Source organism: Podarcis bocagei (assembly GCF_964188305.1).
Source record: "Podarcis bocagei genome assembly, chromosome: 12".
Taxonomy (NCBI): domain Eukaryota; kingdom Metazoa; phylum Chordata; class Lepidosauria; order Squamata; family Lacertidae; genus Podarcis; species Podarcis bocagei.
In genome coordinates, this window is record NC_138137.1 from 18,544,598 (window position 1) to 18,570,284 (window position 25,687).

Consider the following 25,687-nt stretch of genomic DNA (forward strand, 5'->3'; position numbering starts at 1 on the left):
GTCAAGTCAAAGAGGACCACTTAATCCCATCTTAAACCCATTTGCGGGAAAGCCCCTGACCCGGTCCCCTCCCCGCCTGGTGCCCAGTCCCAGAATTTCCCCCCTGAGGAGCACGTCTAAGGACGTGCGCTTGCCTGCGCCCCTTTCCGCGCAGGATCCGCTGCCTTGTACAGGGGGCCGCCTAGGCGTCAGTTCGCGAAGGGAGCAGCGGAGCTCGGCTCGTCTGGGCCCTGGGGAAGCTTTTTAAAATTTAATGTTTTATTTTGTTTTTGTATAGGTTAGAAGCCGCCCAGAGTGACTTGAACAACCCCATCAGAAGGCGGGGTACAAATAATAAAATTCTTTTTCTTCTTTGGCGATCACTCGTAGCCAAGTAAGATTGTCTTCCATAAACACGGTTTGAACAGTGGGTCCTTAAGTGACTGTGGAGGCCAATTCTGGAGCCACACGTCTTTCCACAGTGGGGACACAGGTTTCCGGGTGGGAGTGGATCACGGTGAGGGTTTCCCAAATGTGCCTTCCTCTTAGAGCGTTTCTCCCTTGCCTCCTGAGTTTGTGTCTTCAAAGCCCATGAAACCTTTGGTAAAGGCTGTTCTCCAACTGGAGCGCTCGCAAGCCAGTGTTTCCCAGCTGTTGGTGTTTATACTACTTTTTTTATTTTAGATTTGCCTTGAGGGAGTCTTTAAACCTCTTTTGTTGACCACCGGCATTACGCTTTCCATTTATTATTATTAACTGGATGTCCGCAGGGGAGGCGGTTTAGAGGCATCCTTTATCAGGCCAGTTGGCCCTTGGGAGGCTTCCTTTCGGAAGCGATTGCTCCGCCCCTCCCTCCTCCTCCTCCTCCGATCTCTTTCTCCCCAAGCGCATTTAAAGTAGAACTTCCGGCCCTGGGAAACGTGCCCTTTGGGACTCCTGAGACTTTGTGCGAAAAGTCACGAGCGCATCGTTGGTCTCCCAGGCCGAGGCGCCCACGCTGCCGCCCGAGGCAGGCCGCCGCTCTCTCCCTCCCTCAAACCGGGCGCGCCCTGGAGCGCCATCGAGCACCTGCTCCCGAGTAGACCGCGCACAATAAGCCTTTTCCACGGCAGCAGTAAAGGCTGCTTGCCTGGAATGGCAGGACCGCGCACCAGGGACTTCTGGCCGGCCTAGTTCCAGCTTTGTCTGTCTGACTGGTTCATCCTTCTGCTCTCTCTGAAAGGTGGCTGGCTAGTTTTTTTACCCCTTAAGTTTTCAGCTTCTTTGATCAGACACAGACTGTTCTCCCCCAAACCTTTGAAATGCCCCACCCCACCGAAACCAGAGGGACCGCCAAAGGGTCCATACCTGACCTGGAGATGCTGTGTTCCTTAAACTTGGGTCTCCAGCTGTTTTCAGGCTACAATTCCCTTCATTATCCCTAGCTAGCAGGACCAGTGGTCAGGGATGATGGGAGTTGTAGTCCAACAACAGCTGGAGACCCCAAGTTTGCGGGGTTTCTCTCTGAGACCTGCAGGTATATAAATAAAACCAATAAACAAAAAATAAGCGGTATATAAATGTGGTTAAATAATAATACTTTAAATACCCTCTACTGCCCAATATATCTCAGAGTGCCTCAACCAGGAGTATTAAATTAAAAAATCCTACTCTTCCATTTATTCCTCCCTGGCCTCTTTTCATATTTAATTTTGAGGCCCCAGAGCAGAGGTTTTTTAAAAATCCATTTTTTTTTAATGCTCTGAGGATGAAACTCACATTCCTGTACATTTGGGAGGATGAAACTCACATTTGCATCCCATTAAACTCTTGTGGGCCCAAGTAAACCTGCATATGACTCAGCTACAGGCACTTTTAGCAAGCGGTAAAACCCACCGCACTCAAATAAACTGAGGCTGCAATCCTAGACCCCCAGCCTTTGCCAATCTGGTGGCCTCCAGATGTCACTGGATTGTTAGTCTCATCAGTGCCAGCCAGCAAAGGGTGGAGAGTTATAATCCAACAACATCTGGGGGTCCTGGGCTTGCAAAGCCTGCTAAACACATTATCTAGGACTTAATGGGGATTTCTTCTAAGTAGATACCAATACTGGATTGGGCTGTTTCTTTTTAGTAAATATAAGGCAGCTTCCTGCGTTTTACTGAAAAGTCATACCTTTGGTCCAGTGTTGTCTACACTGACTGGCAGCAGCTCTTCAGGGTTCCATGCAGGGAATCTCCCGCAGTCCTAAATAGAGAGGCCAGAGTTTGAAACAGGGACATCTTTCGTGCAAAGCAGATGCTCTACCACTCTTAATAATAATAATAATAATAATAATAATAATAATAATAATAAATTTTTATTTACATCCCACCCTCCCCAGTTGAAGCCAGGCTCTGGGCGGCTAACAACAATAAAATAATGCAACATTCTAAAATCATTTCATTATAAAATTAATTCAAATCAAATTAATGGCAACCATTGGGCTAGAGTTCTGTGAGGATTGCCAAAGGAGGGAGTCAGGCTGTGCCCTGGCCAAAGGCCTGGTGGAACAGCTCTGTCTTGCAGGCCCTGCGGAAAGATGTCAAGTCCCGCAGGGCCCTAGTCTCTTGTGACAGAGCGTTCCACCAGTTCGGAGCCACAGCCGAAAATGCCCTGGCTCTGGTTGAGGCCAGTCTGTGGCCCAGGACCTCCAAGATGTTTTTGTTTGAAGACCGTAAGTTCCTCTGTGGGACATACCAGGAGAGGCTGTCCCGTAGGGTTAGGCTTGGGCTGCAATCCTATGCACACTTAGCTGTGTAGACATATACAGTATAAGATTAGGCCTGAAGGAGTGCCAGCCAGAGGTTAAAAATGAAGTACTGTACAATTCCTTGGAGTACTTCCAGACAGGGGCTTAACATCCCAAATGGGTCATTAACGACAGTAAATCCAGGTTAAATGGGTGGCAGGGGAGGGGTATGAACTGATACCTTCATACCCATAACTGCAAAAAGAGTCAGAGCAACTTTCAGTAATGAGGAGCATGGATCCTGCAATAAACCCCTATCTGGAAATGAAAAAGGGGGGGAGGGCAATCATCTATATGTTTCCTTAAATGTAAGACATGCCGAGTTCTATAGAATTCATTCCCAGGTAAGGAGATACAAAGCATTGCGGTTAGTTTTCCCTGAGAGCAAGAAGTTTCTATATTTGCATGGAAACAAATATGCAAATATTTAAGTGAAGAATGGGAATCTCCACAAAGGTGGGGTGTGTGTCTGAACATCAGGAGGGGGAGGTGTGCTGTAAATCAATCATCTGGACAGCCACTCAGAGGTAAATCCCTTCATGTTCATTGTGGCTTCCTCCCAGTAAGTGGGCACAGCCTGTTATTTTACAGTACTTGGAGGAAGGGATGTGGGTGGCGCTGTCGGCTAAACCACTGAGCCTCTTGGGCTTGCTGATCAGAAGGTTGGCGGTTCGAACAGGGCCATCTTGAGAATATCCGGCGCCGTGGTGCAAAGATCCCTCCGGCGCCCCCACCCCCGTTTCCCAGAGTTGCCCACCTTTTTATGGCAAGCTTTGTGGGGCTGGAGGAGGCAGTCAGTGGCTCCTCTGGTGGGGAAGAGGAAGAGGCTCTGGACACAGCGCTGCTTCAGCGAGGTAGGCGAGGGCGGCGAGTTGATGCTGGGAGGCACCGTGCCCAGCCTCCACCTCTTCCCTGGCACCCTCCAGAACTTGGCACTCTGGCACCCTGCACCACTTGCCTCTATGGGTAAGACGCCCCTGGGTTTGAATCCCCACAATGGGTTGAGCTCCTGTTGCTCTGTCCCAGCTCCTGCCAACCTAGTAGTTTGAAAGCATGCCAGTGCAAGTAGATAAATAGGTACCGCTGCGGCGGGAAGGTAAACAGTGTTTCTGTGCACTCTGGTTTGCATCACGGCGTACTGTTGCGCCAGAAGCGGTTTAGTTATGCTGGCCACATGACCCGGAAAGCTGTCTGTGGACAAACACAGGCTCCCAAGGCCTGAAAGCGAGATGAGCACCACAACCCCATAGTCGCCTTTTACTGGACTTAACTGTCCAGGGCTTTTTTACCTTTACTTGGAGGAGGAACAGACTGGTTTGGGCATAAGCTCTCTGGCCACAAATGCCACAATAAATAGCACCATCCAGTGCACATTACCTTGGAAGTCAGTACAGTTGTGTTCAATGGGACTTTCTCCCAGAATTATTTCCTTTCGTAGAATTACAGCTTCAGTGCAATCCTATGCATGTGTACTCAGCCAGATGTAAGTCCGAATCTAGCCCAATGGAAGAGAATCACTCACTAGTAACTCCTAGTTAGTTTTTAAGGTGAACTTGTTGCCCTTCTATCAGCCCCAGCCAACATTGCCAATGCTCAAAGATGACTGGGCATTGCATTCACACAGGTGTGGTGGCCTAGGGTTGTGGAGGGGGGGGGTCAAAGATACACTACTATTTCTGCAGCAGGGTCTCTGTCTCCAGCATCCTAGAGGGCTCCAAGTGGGACGAAGGAGGAGCTTTTTAGCCAAGGTCTTCATATCCTTCCTGCCGATTGGAGTCAATCGGAGTGAAAGGAGATGAGTCAGCCATTGGCTTCTGGGGAAACTCTGGAGAAAGTGTGCAGGAAAGAATCCTGAGGAGTGTGTGCCCTCCCTCCGCATGCTCCAGTGCATACAAATGATGTCATGTGGGCACTAAGAAAAACTTGCATGCATGAGAAATTCTGGCCCAAGGATAAGCACCAATTTGGAAACACCCTGATTCTAATGACCGCAAGGAGCTTAGAGTGAGTCTGGGAAGAGCTCTGTGTCCAGAGACCTTTTCCTAGTACAGTGGTACCTCGGGTTAAGTACTTAATTCATTCTGGACGTCTGTTCTTGACCTGAAACTGTTCTTAACCTGAAGCACCACTCTAGCTAATGGGGCCTCCTGCTGCCGCCGGGCCGCCGGAGCATGATTTCTGTTCTGATCCTGAAGCAAAGTTCTTAACCTGAGGTAATATTTCTGGGTTAGCGGAGTCTGTAACCTGAAGCGTATGTAACCCAAGGTACCACTGTAGTAGGAAGCAATGGTAGAACACAGTCATTTGTTTATTTCATACATTTTATGCATTGCTTGATAGAAAAACAAACTATCAAAAAGCGCCTCAAATGGGTCAAGGGTCAAATGGCATTGCCAGGATTGGAGCAGATCTTATTTCCTCTGCCTTTTTGTGTGTGGGAGAAAGCAGAAATGCTGCTCTGGAGTTTTTCTTTTTAGATACAGTATGAAAGCTCTGGTAACTGGGCAGCGGACCGTCCCAGAACCTCAAAGAAAACAAAGGTGACGCCATCTAGTGCCCAAGAGCATACATAGCAAGCACAGCTTTCTGCTACAATGGCTTCTGTTTACCCTGATGTATTATGCTTTACCTCCACTGTTGGAGGGTGTGGGCTTCTGAATGGCAGTCGCTGGGAACAGCAGGAGAGGAGGGTGTGTCTAAACTCAGGTCCTGCTTGTGGATTTCCCATAAGCAACTGGTTGGCCACTGTGAGAACAGGATGCTGGAGAGTGAATGAGCCGCTGACCTGCCCCACCATGTTTTCCTTATGCAACCCCATCAACTAAGCTTACGCGAGTGGCCCTGTGGTCTAAACCACAGCGCCTATGGCTTGCCGATCAGAAGGTCGGCAGTTCGAATCCCCGTGATGGGGTGAGCTTCCGTTGTTCGGTCCCAGCTCCTGCCAACCTAGCAGCTCAAAAGCACTTCAAAGTGCAAGTAGATAAATAGGTACCGCTCTGGTGGGAAGGTAAACAGTGTTTCCGTGCGCTGCTCTGGTTTCACCAGAAGCGGCTCAGTCATGCTGGCCACATGACCCAGAAAAACTGTCTGCGGACAAACGTTGGCTCCCTTGGCCTGTAAAGCGAGATGAGCGCCACAATCCCAGAGTAGTTCACGACTGGACTTAACTGTCAGGTGTCCTTTACCTTTACTCCTAACAATGTTGTTTCCCCACCCCCAGGTAGGTAAGAAGGCTGTGAAGGCAGATGGTTTCATAAGTTTGAGCAACTTCACCGTTCCTTATCCATCAAATTAAAAGCACAGAAGTTTATGACACATTGGTGGGGGAAATACGCCAGTGTGGTGGTGTGGTTAGAGTGTCGGACTAGGACCAAGAGACCTGGATTTAACTCCACTTGGCCATGAAGTTACCTGGGTGACCTTAGACTATTGCCTGCCTCTTAGCCCAACTTACTTCACAGGGTTCTTATGGAGATTAAATGAAGAGGGAGGGAGAACCACGTATGCTACTGTTGAGCTCCTTGGAAGAAAAGGTGGGATATAAATGAAATAAATAAATAGCTACACGATAGGTTAGAGGCAATAATAAACTTGTAGCTTAATGTACACACAACTAAAAGGTAAAAGTGGGTGTATCAAACAAGCAGGACCTTTGCTCAGTGGATACCATTAACACATTGCTATTTGCTGCGTATTTTCTTCTATCGCTTGCAGTCACAAGAAAATACAGTATAATGGTAAAAAAAAAAGGTAAAGGACCTCTGGGTGGTTAAGTCCAGTCAAAGGAGACTATGGGGTTGTGGCGGTCATCTCGCTTTCAGGCCGAGGGAGCCAGCCTTTGTCCACAGACAGCTTTCTGGGTCATGTGGCCAGCATGACTAAACTGCTTCTGGCACAACGGGACACCGTGACGGAAACCAGAGTGCACAAAAATGCTATTCACCTTCCCGCCACAGTGGTACCTATTTATCCACTTGCACTGGTATGCTTTCAAACTGCCGGCCTGCCAGGAGTTGGGACATAGCAAGAGAAGTTCACTCCATCGCGGGGATTTGGGTTTAGACCACAGCACCACCCACTCCCTAGCACAGTATAATGACTATGAGGCTAACACCCATACAGCTTTCACTCTGTATGGCCAAGGTTTAACTTTGCACCTCATTCAGATGAAGCAATTCTCAAAATACCTAGATGTGAGTAAGCATGCCTCTCGTGCCAATTTTGGGCATGTGTGAAAGGCTATGGTGCAATTCTAAATCCAGTTTTATATGGATGGAAGGTCATTTTCTGCAAAATTATTTAGTTTTTATCCTGCACTTGTTCCCAATAAGTTCAAAGTGGTAAACACAGTTCTCTTTCCCCTCCCTGTTATATATCTTCAACAACTCTGCAAGGCACGTCATGGGGAAAGAGAAAGACCAGCCCCCAGTGACAATCCACTCACCAGTAAGAATTTCTGAACTAAGCATGTCCTCTCTTCCACTAGCTGGTGGGGTATGGTGACTTCCTTCCTGTGGGAGAAACATTACAGAGAGAATACAAGTCAGCTGAAACTATAGTTTATGCCAAAGACTGACAGCATTTAATTGAGGAGGGGGTTTGAAGGCAACAAAGACAATATAGGCCAAACTTTCACTGAGGTGTTCAACCAAGAGTGGTGAACCCGTGACCTTCCAGATATTGCTGGACTACAATTCCCATCATCCCTGACCATTGGTTAAGTTGACTTGGGCTGATGGGAGCTAGAGTCAAAACAAATTATAGATGGCCACAGGTTCCCATCCTTTTGGTAAACCTTTGGGTGGGGAGCAATACTCCTCCTAGATTTCAGGTGGACAAATTAGATTACCAGATTCCAGGCTGATACGCTAATTCTCTATGCATTGGGATGTATTTATTTCGGTGTGAAAGATCACTTAATCGTGTGAGCCCACACCTGCAGTTTGAAGCGTTGCAGCCCAGATACTGGTTTTCCTCCTCTGGGAGAACCAGGCCATGGATCAGAGAGAAGGTTCAGTGGATAGCACAATGGCAGAGAGTGGGAAGGACAGTATCCTCAGATATGTGTGGCCTACAGGATTTGTCCATATGTGGTTAAGAACTCTCTGATTATCAGAGGATTTATATCTTGCTTTTCTGATTCCAGAAGCAAATCCACAAAGTGGTTTGCATCAGCAGAAGTTAATTAATTACCAATAATCAATTTTAAAAATACAAGCAAAGACTATAATAAAAAACAGTCACACGAATTAGTAGTGGATCAAAACACAAAAGCCCAGAGAGGGATCACTTCTTAAACCCGTGGGGAACCTCTGGTTCTCCAGGTGTTTGTTTAACTATAATTTCCATAATTCCTGACAATTGACCTTGTCAGATGGGAGCTGTCAGGCCACAAGTTCTCCATTCTTGACCTAAGGGAATAGGCACGTTCCTATAGGGCAGTCTTCACTAACCTCATGCACTCCAGATGTTCTGGACTACAAGCAGTGTGCTACTGGCTGGTGCTGGTGGGAGTTGTAGTCCAAAACATCTGGAAGGTACCAGGTTCATAAAGAATAACATGGAGGAGACAGTCCTTCAATTATTGTGGGTCCAAGTCATTCAGGTCTTTAAAGATGGTGACCAACATTTTGGATTTCACCCAGAATAGGACAATACCCATTGGGTTCCAGAGATACTGTAGAATACTAAGCATCTGTAATGATGGGGGGAAGGAGCTGGACAGGGACAATCAACTTGATGTTTTAGGATTTCATGTAACTGGAAGAAGCAGCATTGATAAAATCCACATTCTGTGTAGTTATTGGTTACTGAGGTAAATCTATGTTTGTGGGCAGAAGTTCATTTTTCACAAGGCAGCCTTGCACATTGCCACGTTTTCAATTCCTTTTTTCCTTTCTTCTTTTGCGCCTGATTCTTCAGAGAGATTTATGATTATGTTGATGATGACCACGCACAGCCTTTTCTTCCCCTCCTTGCCTGGCAGAATATCCCCGTATGCTAATAATATGATGATGTCGGCTAATATAAATATTAATCTCATCCCTTTTGGGAAGGATTTTAGTGCTTGCTGGATTTCATGAAATATAATCCAGGGGAGAAGAACATTATACTGCCAGTGTGGAATGCAAACTACGATTTGAATAAAATGATAGGGATGGTATCAAATAGTTCCTTGAGGGAGTATTATGCTCTGAGCTGTCAGAACGGATTGCCTGAATAAACTAGACTGGAGATGTGATCCTAATCATATTGATGAAACATTCATCTGAAAGAATGAGTACAACCAGAAGGGACTCACTAGGAATACAATTAAATCCTAATCTGGGCAGGAGAAATCCTCTGAAGAGACGATGGCAGGAAAACAATGACAATAAGAAGGGGGAAACTAGGTGAGGCGATGTTCAGCTTTCGGGTATCGTCCCTCGGACCTCCATAAAGAAGGCAGCGGCCCACCAAACCCAGTCCACTATAATGTTGAAAAGTCCACTCCATGTTTTCTACTAGGCCTAGCAGACCAGAATCTGGAGCCATTTTAGGTTTTCCTCAGGGCTCACTTCCTTCTCACTCTAGCCCTGGTCAGCCAGACTCAGGTAGGCCTCAGAGAACAGAGCTGTTTGCACTAAAGCTGCTTAAACGAAGCTGGACTTTTGCTTTGAAGAGCATTTCCCAGGGTCCACAAAGAAGCTTACCCAGGAATCAGTGCTCTTTTTCTAGAAAAAGAGGTGCCGGAACTCGTCACAAACACCTCCCTCGTTCTCTTGAATGACAACGGCGCCGACCTGAAAGGTGCCGGAACTGAATTCCGGAAAGTTCCGGCTGAAAAAAGCCCTGATCCTTGGTAATCCAGGCATGCACCTGAAGTTCAAGTTCTTCAGGTAGCGGGGGCTGCTGGTTTAATCCTCCACCTCATTTCTGGTTGCCGTTTCCTTCTGATCCCTCTTGGCACCTGGCCTGCTTGTCTTCCTAGAATTCTGCCTGTTTACCTGGCTGATCAACCTGGTTAACCTGCCTATTTTTGCTTTCATACGGCTGGGGGGGAAGCCCTGCCTGTATTGTAATCTATGTGGGGCTTCCTTTGCTGCTGGTCTCAAGGCTGCAGCTGGGGCAGAACCCCACAGCCCAGATGAGGGCTGGTGCTCCTTATCGTGCACATATCCTGCCAGCACTGAGGGTGTTGCACTGGCTGCCAATCAGACACCAAGCCATTTTTATTTTATTTTTTTGGATTCTGCTACTAATATACAAAGCCCTAAATAAATCTGCACGAGGTTACTACACCTTCTGCTCTGTTGCCCGCTAAGGGCGCTACAATTGGCAAATAGTACCTTTTGAGATCCTCTCTAAAGAACAGCGAGAGAGATCTTTTCTATCTGAGCTCAGTTGGTTAGAGCAGGGGTCAGCAAATTTTTTTAGTCATGGGCCAGTCCACTGTCCCTCAGACCTTGCAGCGGGCTGGAGAAGTGGCACCGAGGGGGGGGGGGTAGCTGGAAGAAGAGGTGATAGGGACAAGTAGCCCTACCCCCAGCCCCAGCCGCTGCGCTTACCTTCCCAGGGGCTGCCGCCACCGCCGCCACTGCTGCTTCTTCTCATGGGTAGGCAGAGTGAGCTCGTCCACTCCGCTCTCTGGCCCAGAGGAGCACCAGGGTAGCAGTGGTGGCAGAGGGAAGATGAGCGGCACGAAAGGGCTGGCTCCGGAGAGGGGCTGCTTAAAATGGAGCTCAGCCAGCTCAGCCCAGCCCTCATCCTCCTCTAGGCAGGGCAAGGAGAAGCCAGGAGGAGGGAGGGAGGAGGTACTGCCGCGGTGTGTGTGACAGAGAGGCGGGGGGACTGACGGAAGGGTGCAGGGAAAGAAATGGCACAGCCCAAACGGACAGAATCCCCACGCCGATCCATGGACAGTCCACTGGCAGGATCCTGAAGGCAATTGGGCCTGATCCGGTCTGCAGGCCTTAATTTGCCGACCCCTGGATTAGAGGTAAGGACCCCTATATGGTTAAGTCAAAGGCGATTATGGGGTTGTGACGCTCATCTCGCTTTCAGGCCGAGGGAGCCGGCGTTTGTCCACAGACAACTTTCTGGGTCATGTGGCCAGCATGACTAAACCGCTTCTGGTGCAACAGGACACCATGACAGAAACCAGAGCACAAGGAAACACCATTTACCTTCCCACCACAGCGGTATGTACTTATCTACTTGCACTGGTGTGCTTTCGAACTGCTAGGTTGGCAGGAGCTGGGACAGAGCAACGGGAGCTCACTCTTGTCACGGGGATTTGAACTGCCCGCCTTCTGATCGGCAAGCCCAAGAGGCTCAGTGGTTTAGACCACAGCACCACCCTTGTGTGTATTAGCATGGTGCTGATAATACCAAGGTTGCCGGTTCAATCCCCCTATGGGACAGCTGCATATTCCTGCGTTGCGGGGGGTTGGGCTAGATGATCCTCAGGGTTGCTTCCAACTCTGCAGTTCTGTGATCTTAGGGATTATCTCCAATCTCCAATCTCAACTCTGTGGTGCTACATCGAGATCTGAGAAGCTTTCACCACAACACAATGTGGCCCTGTAGTTGAAAAATGTTCAACACTCCAGCCACATATAATGAAATGAGGAAGAAAAGGTTTCTTTCTGATAAATCCCCACTTCCCTGAAGCCAATCCTCTTTTGTCCAATGTCCTTAGCATGCTGTTTACCTTGACTGCAGCCCAAGAGGTAATGTCCATTTCTTCTAGTAGAAAAAAATAGGTTTTATAGGTTACATTTAAGAGTAGCAGCCCTAAAAGATACAGATCTTTTGCCTGGGGTTAACAACTCCGGAGATTTCTGAAGGTACATTAACACCTTAGATTTAGGTACCACACAGCAACAAGCATGCATCTTTGGAAGATGGAAGCAAATCAGACACTGCCTTTGTCTGTCGCAGGGGATTACACCGTTTTAGTGTTTATGCCCTTTGGCTTTACAAATGTACCTGTCAGTGCTCCAGAGGTTAGCGAGGAGGGTCTGGGTTAAAATGGACTTACTGGAGTTGTTTTGCTTTGTGCAGATCACGTGGAAACTTCAGGAGATTGGGAAAGGCGTGTTGTGATTCAGAAGGATTATGGAGCCTTTGGTTGTTTAATGTTGTTGGGCTTTTTTGGTGCTTTTATGCAATGCTTTTCTTCTGCATACCCTTTGGATACCCAGAAAAAAGCACTGCTTTTATGGATTTGTACTGGTCTGGCTTGCTGCTCAATATGCGTGCAAGCTACCTAGACTGGAGAAATTCATAATCTATAGACCAATCTACAGGGTGGCATCCATCAGTTGAATTGTTTTATGGCTTATCTAATAATGCATGTTTAGAAACTGGAAGGATTCCGGTTTTGGTCATATAAGTGTAACCTGCAACAAAATGGGGCAGTCTGGAGTGCTCTTATTCAGGATGCCAGCCAGCCATGACCTTTTCCAGGATATTGCATTCCATCCCCCCATAATTTTCAATTCTGCCCTGCAACAGTCAGTCAGGATTGGGCTGTTTAGGGGATTCGTTTCCCTCCTCAAAAATTCATTATTCATCTGAAAACCTTGGTGTCCCCCTTTGTCTGCTGATATCTTCCTTTTTTGTGTGGGTCGTGCTGCTTTGGCTACTTAAGGACTGACGGTTGGAAAATGAGTGGACTCTTGGTAAACAATATAGGATTGTGTAACTTAAGAGTACCCCAGAGTACCTAAGGAGCTTACTGGGGACTCATTGTATGAAACACTAGGGATAACATTGACTCTTTTGAGTTACAGTGGTACCTCAGGTTACATACGCTTCAGGTTACAGACTCCGCAAACCCAGAAATAGTGCTTCAGGTTAAGAACTTTGCTTCAGGATGAGAACAGAAATCGTGCTCCGGCGGCGCGGCGGCAGCAAGAGGCCCCATTAGCTAAAGTGGTGTTTCAGGTTAAGAACAGTTTCAGGTTAAGTATGGAGCTCCGGAACGAATTAAGTACTTAACCTGAGGTACCACTGTACTTGCATTATTAGTTAGTCGTAGTAGTGTTCATATTGTTATTAGTAGTAGTTTTGGTAGTATTAATAGTAAAGATCAAGGTAAAAGACCCCTGGACGGTTAAGTCCAATCAAAGGCGACTATGGGGTTGCGGCACTCATCTCACTTTACTGGCTGAGGGAGCTGGCGTTTGTCCACAGACAGCATTCCGGGTCATGTCGCCAGCATGTCTAAACCACTTCTGGAGCAACAGAACACTGTGATAGAAACCAGAGGGCATGGAAACGCCATTTACCTTCCCGCCGGAGTGGTACCTATTTATCTGCTGACACTGGTTCGCTTTCGAACTGCTAGGTTTGCAGGAGCAGGGGGAGAGCAACAGGAGCTCACCCCATCGCGGGGATTCAAACCACTGACCTTCTGATCGGCAGGCCCAAGCGGCTCAGTGGTTTAGACCACAGCACCACCTGTGTCCCATAGTATTAGTAGTATTCATATTATTGGTAGCATTTCTTACCTGTTCTTCACCAGAAGGTCACAAGGTCACACATATAAAACAACAAACAGTTAAAAAAATCAGTCTATAAATGCATTATAGGGAGGGCACCCAAATCAGTTATTCAATTTCCCAAGAGATGGACATAAGCTGTAAAGGAATGATGCTTAGATGTACCTCTGTGGGGAGGGAGTTCTACCAGTGGCGGACTTGTGCTTTAAATTTTCAGCGCCGCCCAGTGTGATGCCAAAATTTGGTGCCCTGCACCTCTCGCCTTCCACTATTTATCATTATTGCAGCGCTGAGTGCTGGTGAACTAGCCGTGCTCCCCATATCCTCTGGCTCTACATTCTTTGAGCCACCGTTGAGAAGATCTTCTCATGAGCCCCAGCCCCACTGAACTTCTTAGAGCGATGGAAGAAGTTCCAGGCGGTTTCCTCTGCTCGGCCTCCCGCTTAGAGAAGCTTAAAAGGTTGGTGTTGTTGCTTGGGTAGCCGCAGGAAAGGACCCTCAGCACCCTTTTGCAGCCCACCACTCTAAAAAAATCACCCACCTCCTGTTTTATAGCTGTTTTACATGCTAAGCCCAGGCTCCTGCCTTAGTCACACAACTGGAAGGATCTTCTCCTAAGAGTTTGGATAAATGCGTTCATCATGTGGCTCAGATATCTTAGCACTGCCTGATCATTTTTTGGGGGGTGGGTGGCGTTGCTTATATAACGAAAAGCTGAAGAATCACACATTTCATTAGATGTGGTTACATACATACCTTATCCAATCCATTAGAAATGATGTTAGTATAAGCAAATTCAAAAGACATGTACAAAAACGGAAAGTTGGTAAAAAGAGATGTATAGAAAGAAAGCTAATAATACAGTGGCACCTCGGGTTAAGAACTTAATTCGTTCCGGAGGTCCGTTCTTAACCTGAAACTGTTCTTAACCTGAGGTACCACTTTAGCTAATGGGGCCTCCCGCTGCCGCCACACGATTTCTGTTCTCATCCTGAAGCAAAGTTCTTAACCTGAGGTACTATTTCTGGGTTAGCGGAGTCTAACCTGAAGCGTATGTAACCTGAAGCGCCTATAACCCGAGGTACCACTGTAATACAAATAGTGTAAAAGAGAGGGGGGGGACAGCATAGAAGAGGGGGAAAGAATGAGAAATGAAGGGGGAAAGAGGAGGGAGAAAAGAAAGAGAGCAGGGGGAAATGTGTATATTTGTATGTGTACAGTATACGTAAACTCTACATAATGCATTTTCAAAAGGTTTTTGTTATTATTATTATTATTACAGTATTAGTTTTACGTACCTCGCTAGTTGCAATGCTTTGCTGCCATCTAGTGGGAGGGAAAAGTCAGTGAAAATGATTGTTTGGAATAAATTGTCTGCGAAACTTAGAAATTACCTCACACAGATTACAGGGAGAGACATTTTCTGTTTCTGGATAGGTTCCTTCAGCAAACATACAATTGCTTCATCTTTCACACATCATCTCTGAAGTCTTAAAATAGCACAGCACCCCCCCCCTGCCCCCTGCCTGACCTCTTTCCCTCAAACCCTCTCAAGATTCCATTCTTTTCAGTTCCTATTGTATTCTTTCCGTTTTTTAAAAAAGAATTTTCTCGAGACTAGATTTATTTTTACTGGTTGTTTCTTCAAGATGACTTGTGCATGAGACAAAAGCCTTTGAGGATCCCAATTGCAATTTGGAGCTAAGATGGGGGATAAATTTGTTTCAGTTCACACTTAAAGGTGAACTTAACAAATCTGCATTTTCTAAAGCACAGCCATCCTTCGAAATTTGCACATATCCAAATTCTGCAGCCAAGTAACACGTAACCAAAATGCATATCCTAGGGTAAAACGTGAATATAAAGGCATATGTATGTGCATGTGTGTGAAAATAACATACAAATGCATTATATTAAGGGAAATTGCTTTGCAAAAATGTGTGCATTGGGCAAAATTGCATATAAAAATGTGTATCCTGGGAGAAATCCGTACCAAAAACGATGATGAATTTTCATGAGGCCTTAAAAAAATCTGGAGAATTGAACTGAAGACTGTAAAAGTGAAAAACTGAAACTGACATCTTCTCCCACCCCCACTTTGGAGCAGTTTTTAGAAGTGTAAGCCTCACATTGTCCTTTAACTATGAACATGGGATCCTGGGAAAGTTCTTTTGAGCATTGTAGGTTGAACTTAAATCAGAAGAAATTATTTTACGGGGACTCTCTAGTCAGTCCTTTGAGGAAGTAGCGTATCATCCTGTCCTTATCTGTTCTGTGTCCTTTACTATTTTTCCAGCATACACTGCCTTTCAAATAAACAATATGCTTTGGAGGCTAATGTTGGAATCATTGTCTTTTTGCATCAGCAATAGGTTTGTTGCCAAAAGGTAGCCCTTGTTGGAAGACAGAAGGAAAGAAAATGGTGTGTGTCCGGGGGGGGGGGGGGACGACATATTGCTAGGTCAGTAATACTGAATTGAAAATATTTGCTAGGTTGCAGTGGCAGCCTAATAAATTATCTTCCCCACATGGGGAGGAGGGTGAAAAAGGCAGCGCCAATCAACCCCCTTCACAATTCTTCTTATGCTCAAAATCTTCTCATTCATTTCTTCAACTCCTGAACATCTTCCCAATGATGGGAGGACATTAAAAGCCTCTGCAGCCTCCCTCCAATCTCCAACCTTTTTTTAACTCCACCAACACTTTTCAAACATTCCCTAGCAAACAGGAGCACTAAAACATCAGGATCCCCTAAATGGTGCCCATATTTTATATACAGTGGTACCTCGGGTTACAGACACTTCAGGTTACAGATGCTTCAGGTTACAGACTCCGCTAACCCAGAAATAGTACCTCGGGTTAAGAACTTTGCTTCAGGATGAGAACAGAAATCACACGGTGGCGGTGCAATGGCAGCAGGAGGCCCCATTAGCTAAAGTGGTACCTCAGGTTAAGAACAGTTTCAGGTTAAGAACGGACCTCCGGAACTAATTAAGTTCTTAACCCGAGGTACCACTGTATTACAACAAATTCTACTATGCCTCAAGGACATGCGAAGCAGAGTAGGAAATAGGGGTGTGCACAGTGCTGTCTTTACCCGGGGGTTCAAGGGGTGCGGGGCACCCGGGTGCCAAATTCTGGGGGGCGCAAAATGTATACCCACTGTATACTGGTACCTCTTGATCAGCGGCAGTGAAAAGCAATGGAGCAAAAGTCGCCGCCCCCCTGCTCCATTGCTCTGTTACTCCGTAGCATCAAATATTCCCGACGAGTCAGGAAACAAAAGCAGTTTTCCCCGGCTGCGTCGTTGTTACAGGTGAGCGATTTCCCCCCTAAAGAAAGGTCAACAAAGTTAATTTGGGGGTGCTGGGCAGATCTTTGCCCCCCGGCGGCGCATATGCTAAAGACAGCCCTGGATGTGCATCAGATTCAGATGAATCCCAAATCAAGAGCCAAAGTGGGTCAATTCAGACATATTCAGGGTCTGTCAGAGGCAAAGTGGGATCTCATCAGAGTACCCTAAAAAAACAGGGACCTCCAATGAGATTTGGGGTGATCTGGAGATTCTGAGATTTTCTTTAGTGCAGCATGCCTGCAAAAATCAAAACACTTCTCCCCAAATTTGCCATGAATATTCACTGCCTTAGGACCATTTCTCCTTAATAAGCACATATGCTTTAAATGCACATAACAAGACAGTGCCAGTGTCTGGACCTCATCTATGTGAACTGGCTAGTAATCAATGTCACTGTGTTTCTCATCCAGCTTCTGTATAAATACCATCAACCATTTCTTTTAAAAGATCACATTTAACTACAGTGGTACCTCAGTTTAATAACAGTCCGGTTTAAGAACGATTCAGTTTACAAACTCTGCAAAACCAGAAATAGTGTCCCGGTTTGAGAACTTTGCCTCAGCCTAAGAACAGAATCCGAATAGTGGAAGGGCACTGGCGGTAGGAAGCCTCATTAGGGAAAGCACGCCTCGGTTTAAGAACAGTTTTGGTTTATGAATGGACTTCCGGAACAGATTAAGTTTGTAAACTGAGGTACCACTATACCATGTCTTCGAAGGCATGGGATTTTGAATACTGTTATGAGTTTGTTGGTGCTAGACACCCTAAATTCCTGGGTCCAGTTGGTGTTAGAATTTATCAAACAACAAAGGAATGCAGAGAGAAAAAACTCATAAAGCACAACTCTGTAAATGGAAAATAAGAGTATTTTAAATATATTGTACACAAAATATCACTATAACATGTACTAATATTCCAATTGGTATGAGCTTAAACCACACACACACACACACACACACACACACACACAGTCTATGCAGTCTCTGGTCAATCTTGAAGTGATATATACAATCCTACATATTACTATTCAGTGTCTCCACTTCTAAAAGTTCAACTATATTGTACTGAAGTCCAGAGCATGGATTCTCTGTGTTAAATTTTCTAGTTGAAAACTGTGTATGAGGAGGACTCTGACAACAAGACATCCGGGTAAAATCTCTGTTTTGTCACCCTTCATCAGGTCAGTCCAAGTACATCAAAGTCTTCCTCATGCACAGTTTTCTAACTGGGTGTTAGAATTTAATCAAGCCTCCTGAAACCCAGGATCCAGCAAGGATTAAAATTTAAGCCAGGCCAGTCTCCCGATGAGGTAATCGTCTGGGAGATGAGCCATTAGGAAAAGAAAAGGAAGGTAATGACCTATTAAGAAAGCTATGGAGAGCGGTTCTGTGATGTGATCCAGCGGACTGTGATGTGATCCAGCGGGGGGAGGTTGCACTGTGCTAAAGGCAGCAAGCTGGAGAGAGGGTCAGAGCACGATGGCTGCTTCAATCCTAAACTGCAGCTATGGCAGAAGCGACCCTCTTGGAGTGCTGATGCTGCAAGCCCCTCCATTTCAGGCTCAGGTTGTATATATGTGTAAATAAACCATATATCATAAAGACACCACAATCCCCTCTGTGCCTCGTTCCCCAAAGGCCCTGGGTAAGTTCCTGGAACCCATGGAATCTTGCATCACTCGGAGATTGTAGTGGCATGCAATGATACATAATAGTTGTCATTTTGAGCTGCTGTTCAGTCTCATGTTTCTGTTCCACCAGTGTTGCGTGTACAGCCACTTAGCTCAGTGTTCCTGAGTATTAATCAGTACAGCGCAAGGAAACTTACAGTTTCACTGGAGATAAACAGGAGCAAAATGTACGATATATGTACTTTAGTTGGCTACAGCTGAGGTTGAAGATATGTAGTATAATTCCACGAATGTTTACTTAGAAGTAAGTCCTGCTATATTTAATGGGGCTGGGCAGGATTGAGCGCCTAAAGAGGTAAGCCCAAAGGATTCATGGACTATCTCCTGATCCGAATGCCTTTGCTGCCCTCTAAGCTGATCTGCTAAGTGAGGTTTTAGGCAGAGAAGTGGAATGAATTCTTTCCATCTGCCTTTGCTGTGGAAGACGCAGGGCAGATCCCTGTGCGTGAACTAACTTTCTCAGAAAGGGGAAGCTGAGGAGCCGAGGCAAACGTTAGTGACAAGAGACAAAAGCTCCAGGCATTAATTGGCAAAGTGGACTGGAAGGTGGCCAATATAATACTAACTTTTAAAAAGGAATGGGAGGGCTTGTGGAAATTGCAGGCCAGCTAGCTTATAATGTCTGTCCTGGGGAAACTGGTGGAAAACATCGATACAATTACTCAGAATATAGTAAAACAAGTCTTCCTGAAACAGAGTCAGCATGGCTTCTGCAAAGTAGGTCTTGACGAATCCCTGAGTTGAGACTCTGCACACGATGCTGTCCTGATGTTTTATTGTGTTCTCCCCCCCCCCATTTTTCCATTTTTATTGGAATTTTATTTACAACATAATACAAATGCCCCCAATACACAAATCCACCCTCATTAAACATGAACATAACATACAGTGAGCATAACATACAACAATACAAACAACCAGATAAAAGACTTCCTTTATCCTGTATCTGGCCTCCTTATTTACTTCTTATAAACTGTTTCCTTTATGAATAATTATTAAGATTTTTCTAATAGCCACAAAGTCTCCTGCAGACATTCATCGAAACAAGTCCAGGTATGTATTTTAGGGCACTGTTTTGTGAAGTATTCTCTGCATTTTCCCCATGCTTTTTGAAACTCTTGTCTAGCGTGATCTCTAATTGCCTCTGTTAACCTAGCCAGTTCAATACAGTATATCTTGCCATTCCTTTTTTGTTGGCACAGTTTCTTTTTCCCAGTTTATAGCAATTAGGATCCTTTCTGCTCCTGTGGCATAGAGGAGTTTTGTTGTGTTCTTATATCTGTCAGAAGCCGCCCAAAGTGGATGGGGCGACCCAATCAGATGGGCGGGGTGCAAATAATAAAATTGGTCCCTACCAGAGAGGAATGGCAATGTTGGGTTATGCCAAAATGGCAAAACTGATCAGAAAGCTCAGGAACCAAGAATACAAAAACTTCAAGAATGGGAAAATTTTTATAACTTATTTAGGAGACTGTTGTAAGCAAATGAAAACATTGGCAGGATTTTAGCAACACTTGTAATGTAACAAACACCATGGACGATATGGACAGATTAAAAATACAGATTAGGAAATTATATGCAGTTGAAAATGTTGACAGGAGGACCCATCGAGGGGATGGTGGGAAGTCCCAAGATTCAGAGGAATCTCTATATATGGATATGTATTTTGGTATTGTTATAACTCTACACAGTCGTACCTTGGAAGTCAAACGGAATCCGTTCCGGAAGTCCGTTCGACTTCCAAAACGTTCGAAAACCAAATCACGGTTTCTGATTGGCTGCAGGAAGCTCCTGCAGCAAATCAGAAGCTGCGGAAGACCCGCCAGACGTTCCAAACGGGTTCCAAAAGAACGTTCACAAACCAGAACAATCACTTCTGGGTTTGCGGTGTTCAGGAGCCAAAACATCTGAGTCCCAGGGATCCAAGGTATGACTGTATTTGTAAAATCAAACAAAAGCAGTTTCCAATAAATCAAATAAAATGGCTGTTATTATAATTTAGCCATTGGCTTGCTGGGCACATTTCCTTTTGCCTTCAACAATGGCTGAACTAGCCGGGGGATGTCATCCAAAACAAAATTCCCTGTTGGTTCCTGCTGCATCTCCCACACAGGGGCAGCGCTTACCTTTTAAATATTATTTCCTTCCACATTTACAGGTATGCTGCTTTCCTGGCTCCTGCCTCCTCCCCACTTTATATGATGCTGAAGGGAGAAAGTGTGTCTCGCATATCTGAGATTCTGTGGAGAATTAGCTGCAGCCCTTGTGGAAAACGGTTGCGGGATTAAATGAGCCTTTGGTCTGATTTAGTGAGGCTCTTATTACCTCATGCCTTTTGTATTTTGTTTCAGATTTTCTTGAAGGGAATTTTTTTATTTAAAAAAATCAACAAAAGCCATTCATTTTGAATGCTCTCCTTTTTAATTTCTCCATTATTTCCAGCAGAGGGCATGTTGGTTTCATCAACTTTCCGACGGCTTCGTTTATTAAGCCTACATTGTAACACTTTCCCACTTTCCCCAGTGTATCATACTGTTAAAAATGAAAAGTGCTTTAGAGAAAAAGGCTAGATTGTCTCATTCTACCAAGAAGGAACAGCAGTCTTCCTGGATTGGGAAGTGGTATACACATGGCGTTAGCCGAAACTCACACCTCTCCTATATCTATCCCATAGTTTCTTAAGAAATCCTGCATTTTATTGTGTTTCTCCGCAAACCAGATTCAATCCACATTCAGAAAAAGAATGGCATAGCTTCATTTAAACCAGTAATATATACACAGCTTTTAATTGATTCAGTATTACTTATACCACTGCATATTACAGCCAGTCTGTTATCTCGGAATAGTTTGCAGAATTTTTTTAAAGTGAAGTCTGTTATCCTCAAGAACAAAGTTGAACAATTAGTCTTGAATTTTGGCCTAAAAAACCTAGCTGTAATATAAACTTTCAAATACATAAAACAATAAAAAAAACCTAATATCAGAAAAGTTAGGACAGTTGAGAAATTATGAGAGGCAGGAAATAAATATTTTAAATAAATGACAAATTAAAAAACACACACATTAGCACTAAATTATTAGAGCATTATTATTATTATTATTTACCCCAAAGGATTTTTAAAAGCATTATCACTATATGATATTTACTAGGGCAGAAGAATGCTTCTTGACCTTTGGGGTTTTCCATTACTCCAGTGCAATCTTCCTTTGTAAAGGTCACTCTAAAAAACGTAAAATCTCTCTCTTTCTCTCCCTGTTTGTACCCTTAAAAAAAGTGAAACATAAATATCCTAGTAAGCGTGGTGGCATTTGCACTATAGGGAATAGTGCAAAAGGTCACGAACCTTTATTCTGCATCGGTTACAATATGATCATTAGATTCTTGCCTGATGTTACTGGGTGACATTTGTACTCGTAGAGGAAGTTATTGGGAATATCAATAGCTTATAAAATCAAGCCCTCGGGCGCAACTGGGCTCTCATAGAATGGAATGAATGGTGTTTGAGCAGGAGCCTGTCCTACTTTTCCATGCTTGTTAATGAAAAGTGAATGCTGCTGCAGTTGGGGTAAGATGGAAATAAATAAATACTTTCCCCTTCAGGGGATAAAATCAGATGTCGTTAGGTGGTTTGGTCATTCACTTTTAAGAGATCTTTTAGCAACACTTTGCATAGCTGCTGTCCGACCTCAGTGCATGAATTCTGTACCAAAATCCAGAGCCAGGATCATGTTATCCAGTATACCTGAAGGAGTGTCTCCATACCCATCATTCTGCCCGGACACTGAGGTCCAGCTCTGAGGGCCTTCTGGCGGTTCCCTCACTGCAAGAAGCCAAGTTACAGGGAACCAGGCAGAGGGCCTTCTCGGTAGTGGCACCCACCCTGTGGAACGCCCTCCCCTCAGATGTCAAAGAGAAGAACAACTACCAGACTTTTAGAAGACATCTGAAGGCAGCCCTGTTTAGGGAAGCTTTTAATGTTTAACAGACTGCTGTATTTTAATACTTTGTTGGAAGTTTCCCAGAGTGGCTGGGGTATAAAATAATAATAATAATAATCATCATCATCATCATCATCATCATCATCATCATCATCTGTGAAACTAAAGCCCGGAGTGCAGCTGACAAGTGTCAGTTTTCTGTTGACCAGGCAAAGGTGGAAGCTCAGGTTTCTAGTACAGTGGTACCTCGGGTTACATACGCTTCAGGTTACAGACTCCGCTAACCCAGAAATATTACCTCGGGTTTGCTTCAGGATGAGAACAGAAATCATGCAGCTGCGGTGGTGCGGCAGCAGGAGGCCCCATTACCTAAAGTGGTGCTTCAGGTTAAGGACAGTTTCAGGTTAAGAACGGACCTCCGGAACGAATTAAGTTCTTAACCCGAGGTAGCACCGTATTATGCTTGGCCAATCCAGAGGATAAAGGGCTTCAAACCTTTAAAGCACATAGAAAATTGTAAAGTTGGAAGGGACCCCAAGGATCATTTAGTCCAGCCCCCTGCAATGCAGGAATCTCAGCTCAAGCATCCATGACAGTTGCCCATCCAAGCTCAGCTTAGAAAACCTCCAAGGAAGGAGAGACCACCACCTTCCAAGGGAGACCGTTCCACTGTTGAACAGCTCTTATTGTCATAAAGTTTTTCCTGATGTTTAGTTGGACTCTCCTTTCTTGTAACTTGAAGCCATTGGTTCGAGGCCTACCCTCCAGAGCAGGAGAAAACAAGCTTGTTCCGTCTTCCATGTGACAGCCCTTGAGATATTTGAAGATGCTTTTCATCTCTTCTCTCAGTCTCCTCTTTTCCAGGCTAAATATACCCAGCTCCTTCAACCATTCCTCATAAGTCTTGGTTTCCAAGCACAGTTGCCCCCCTCAGGTAATTCTGGGCACTGTAGTTTATTATGAGACGCTACAGCGAGGCCTTGTGGGAATTCTTGTGAGCCCAGCTCACAGAATTCAGAGCAGCCCAAGAACTCTGTTCAGAACACTGCAGATGTTAAATTGATATTCTCTAGTTCAAGCTGATGATGTGGAGAAAAGCTGGGCCTTTCTTTTGGAACCACATATTGCCTTGGTTCAGGGACGCGGGTGGCACTGTGGGTTAAACCACAGAGCCTAGGACTTGCCGATCAGAGAAGGTTGGCGGTTTGAATCCCTGCGACGGGGTGAGCTCCCATTGCTCAGTCCCTGCTCCTGTCAACCTAGCAGTTCGAAAGCACGCCAGTGCAAGTAGATAAATAGGTACCGCTCCGGCGGGAAGGTAAACGGTGTTTCTGTGTGCTGCTCTGGTTCGCCAGAAGCGGCTTAGTCATGCTGGCCACATGACCCGGAAGCTGTATGCTGGCTCCCTTGGCCAATAAAGCAAGAGGAGCGCCGCAACCCCAGAGTCTGCCACGACTGGACCTAATGGTCAGGGGTCCCTTTACCTTTACCTTTATTTCCTTGGTTCAGCTTTGTTCATAAGCCAGCCTCCCTCCATACACCTTAAACGGTTACAGGAGAAAATCTGGAGTGTTACAGCAATAGATAAGCATTCCAGAAATACACCTTAGTCATCAAAACCTTTTATTGCATTCACGATATGATAGAAGGTCCACAATTCAGAAAATAATGCAGCCACAGCATCTGGTGTACTGAGGGCAAACCTATGTTTGAGTAATCAACGGTGCAAAAAGTTACTTTGTGTGATTAGTGATAGTGCCTGTTTACCATTTGCTGTGGGCAAGATTGTGACTGACCTAGGGCTGGCGAAAGAGAAGGTGTGTTATGGAGGAAAAAGGGCATTCCCTTCCTTCTGTTTGATCAGTTTTGGTAATCCAGCGACAGTAGAACTCTTATAAAGTGGATGTGTGGACTGGCCCCCTTCTAGAACCTGACCAAATTTTCATATATGACAAGGAACTCCTTTTAAATGTGCATTTTCCCAGCTGTCTATTTGAAAGGTAATAGAACTATAATCTTGCACTTGTGGTTTCTGTTCCAAACAAGAGTATTTATTTTGAGGCATAGGAGCCAACTCCTAGGATCCGAGGAGTCTTCGCACCCCCCAATAAAATATTTGAGGGTGCCGGGGGGGGCAAAGTTGATGGGCACTGCCATGCACCCCTTCATATGATTGATTACGCGTGGCAGTTCTTACCTCCCCCCCAATTTTTTTTATTCAGGTTGGCACTCTTGTCTTGAGAGTTGATGCATTAAAAAGAAACACGAGGCAGTTTGAAACTAAGAACCGTTTGCGCAAATCAGTGTGGGGATTTTGAGTATTCACTAAGTGCAAAATTTGGTGACATCCTTCTTTGATTGTTTTCGTTATGTGATAAACTCCTGATCCAGCTGTCATGAACCATGCCGTTCCTAACCCCAGGCCTGTGTACACACATCTATAGAGTGTATTTCGTGCCTTCTGCAGATGCATTTTTGGGTTAGCATACACACACTGTCATCTTCATATTGTTGTTATATTGTTCCTTGGGTGTTCTGAAAGTTTAGATAGAACAGTTAAAGCCATCTTACAGTTTACAAGACATACTGACCATTTTTCTTGACCCTGAGACAAATTATATTCCCAAAATGCTCTTGGCGGACCAGTAATGTTACGTAGTGTGATATGGACTTTATCGTATACCTAAGACTTGTTGGTGGGAATTGTTGTAACACAACACAACCTTTCTACTCCTGCTGCAGCCATGAATTGGTTACATGCATTTATTTTTACTATCAAAAAAGAAAAGCACCCAATTCCATGAGAAGCAAAAGAAACCAGTTTTCATCTTGCACAGAGGCCTCCAGACATAGCATGATGAATTGTATCATATGACACTCAGCAGACATATTGGGGCTTTACTGACACACCAGAAGCTTTCAGAGTGGAAATGAGCAACTAGCGGGATTTATTTAAACAGCTGAAGAACACGATCAGAGCTGGTATGTGACAGATTTTAGTTACAGCCCCAAGAAGTCTTTTTGATGTGCTTTCATCTTCCAGCAATTACACTGCTAATATCCAATGATAATTTTCAATGTGATGCACAGCAACTTCCAGTTTTAACACAAAGTAATCACATGAGGCAGGACGCGGGTGGCACTGTCGGTTGAACCACAGAGCCTAGGGCTTGCCAATCGGAAGGTCGGAAGTTCCCCCGCGACGGGGTGAGCTTTCGTTGCTCAGTCCCTGCTCCTGTCAACCTAGCAGTTCAAAAGCACACCAGTGCAAGTAGATAAATAGGTACCGCTCCGGCGGGAAGGTAAACGGCGTTTCCGTGTGCTGCTCTGGTTCGCCAGAAGCGGCTTAGTCATGCTGGCCACATGACCCGGAAGCTGTACACCGGCTCCCTCGGCCAGTAAAGCGAGATGAGCGCCGCAACCCCAGAGTCGGCCACGACTGGACCTAATGGTCAGGGGTCCCTTTA

General features: G+C 45.3%; 1 protein-coding gene and 1 long non-coding RNA gene across 10 annotated transcripts in view; one reads left to right on the top strand and one right to left on the bottom strand.

The window, feature by feature from the left end:
- Positions 1–849: 849 nt before the first annotated feature.
- On the bottom strand, positions 850–9,778 carry LOC308570307. 2 transcript variants are annotated; one of them, XR_014001106.1, is made up of 3 exons: positions 9,442–9,778; positions 7,194–7,256; positions 850–2,205 (listed from the first exon to the last, which is right to left on the bottom strand). It is a non-coding gene; the product is annotated as an uncharacterized lncRNA (long non-coding RNA). The 2 variants fall into 2 exon arrangements; XR_014001107.1 differs by having other exon boundaries at positions 7,194–7,260.
- SLC4A7 (solute carrier family 4 member 7) overlaps positions 9,005–25,687 on the top strand; it is a 113,816-nt gene continuing 97,133 nt past the window's right edge. Inside the window, exons 1-2 of one of the 8 annotated variants that reach the window (XM_081164349.1) lie at positions 9,005–9,342; positions 10,793–10,929. In XM_081164349.1, the coding sequence (XP_081020475.1) occupies positions 9,243–9,342; positions 10,793–10,929 (237 nt within the window). In that variant the 5' untranslated portion in view covers positions 9,005–9,242. The remainder of the gene's footprint in view (positions 9,343–10,792; positions 10,930–25,687) is intronic. The other 7 variants (XM_081164336.1, XM_081164346.1, XM_081164347.1 and 4 more) reach the window with 7 other exon arrangements.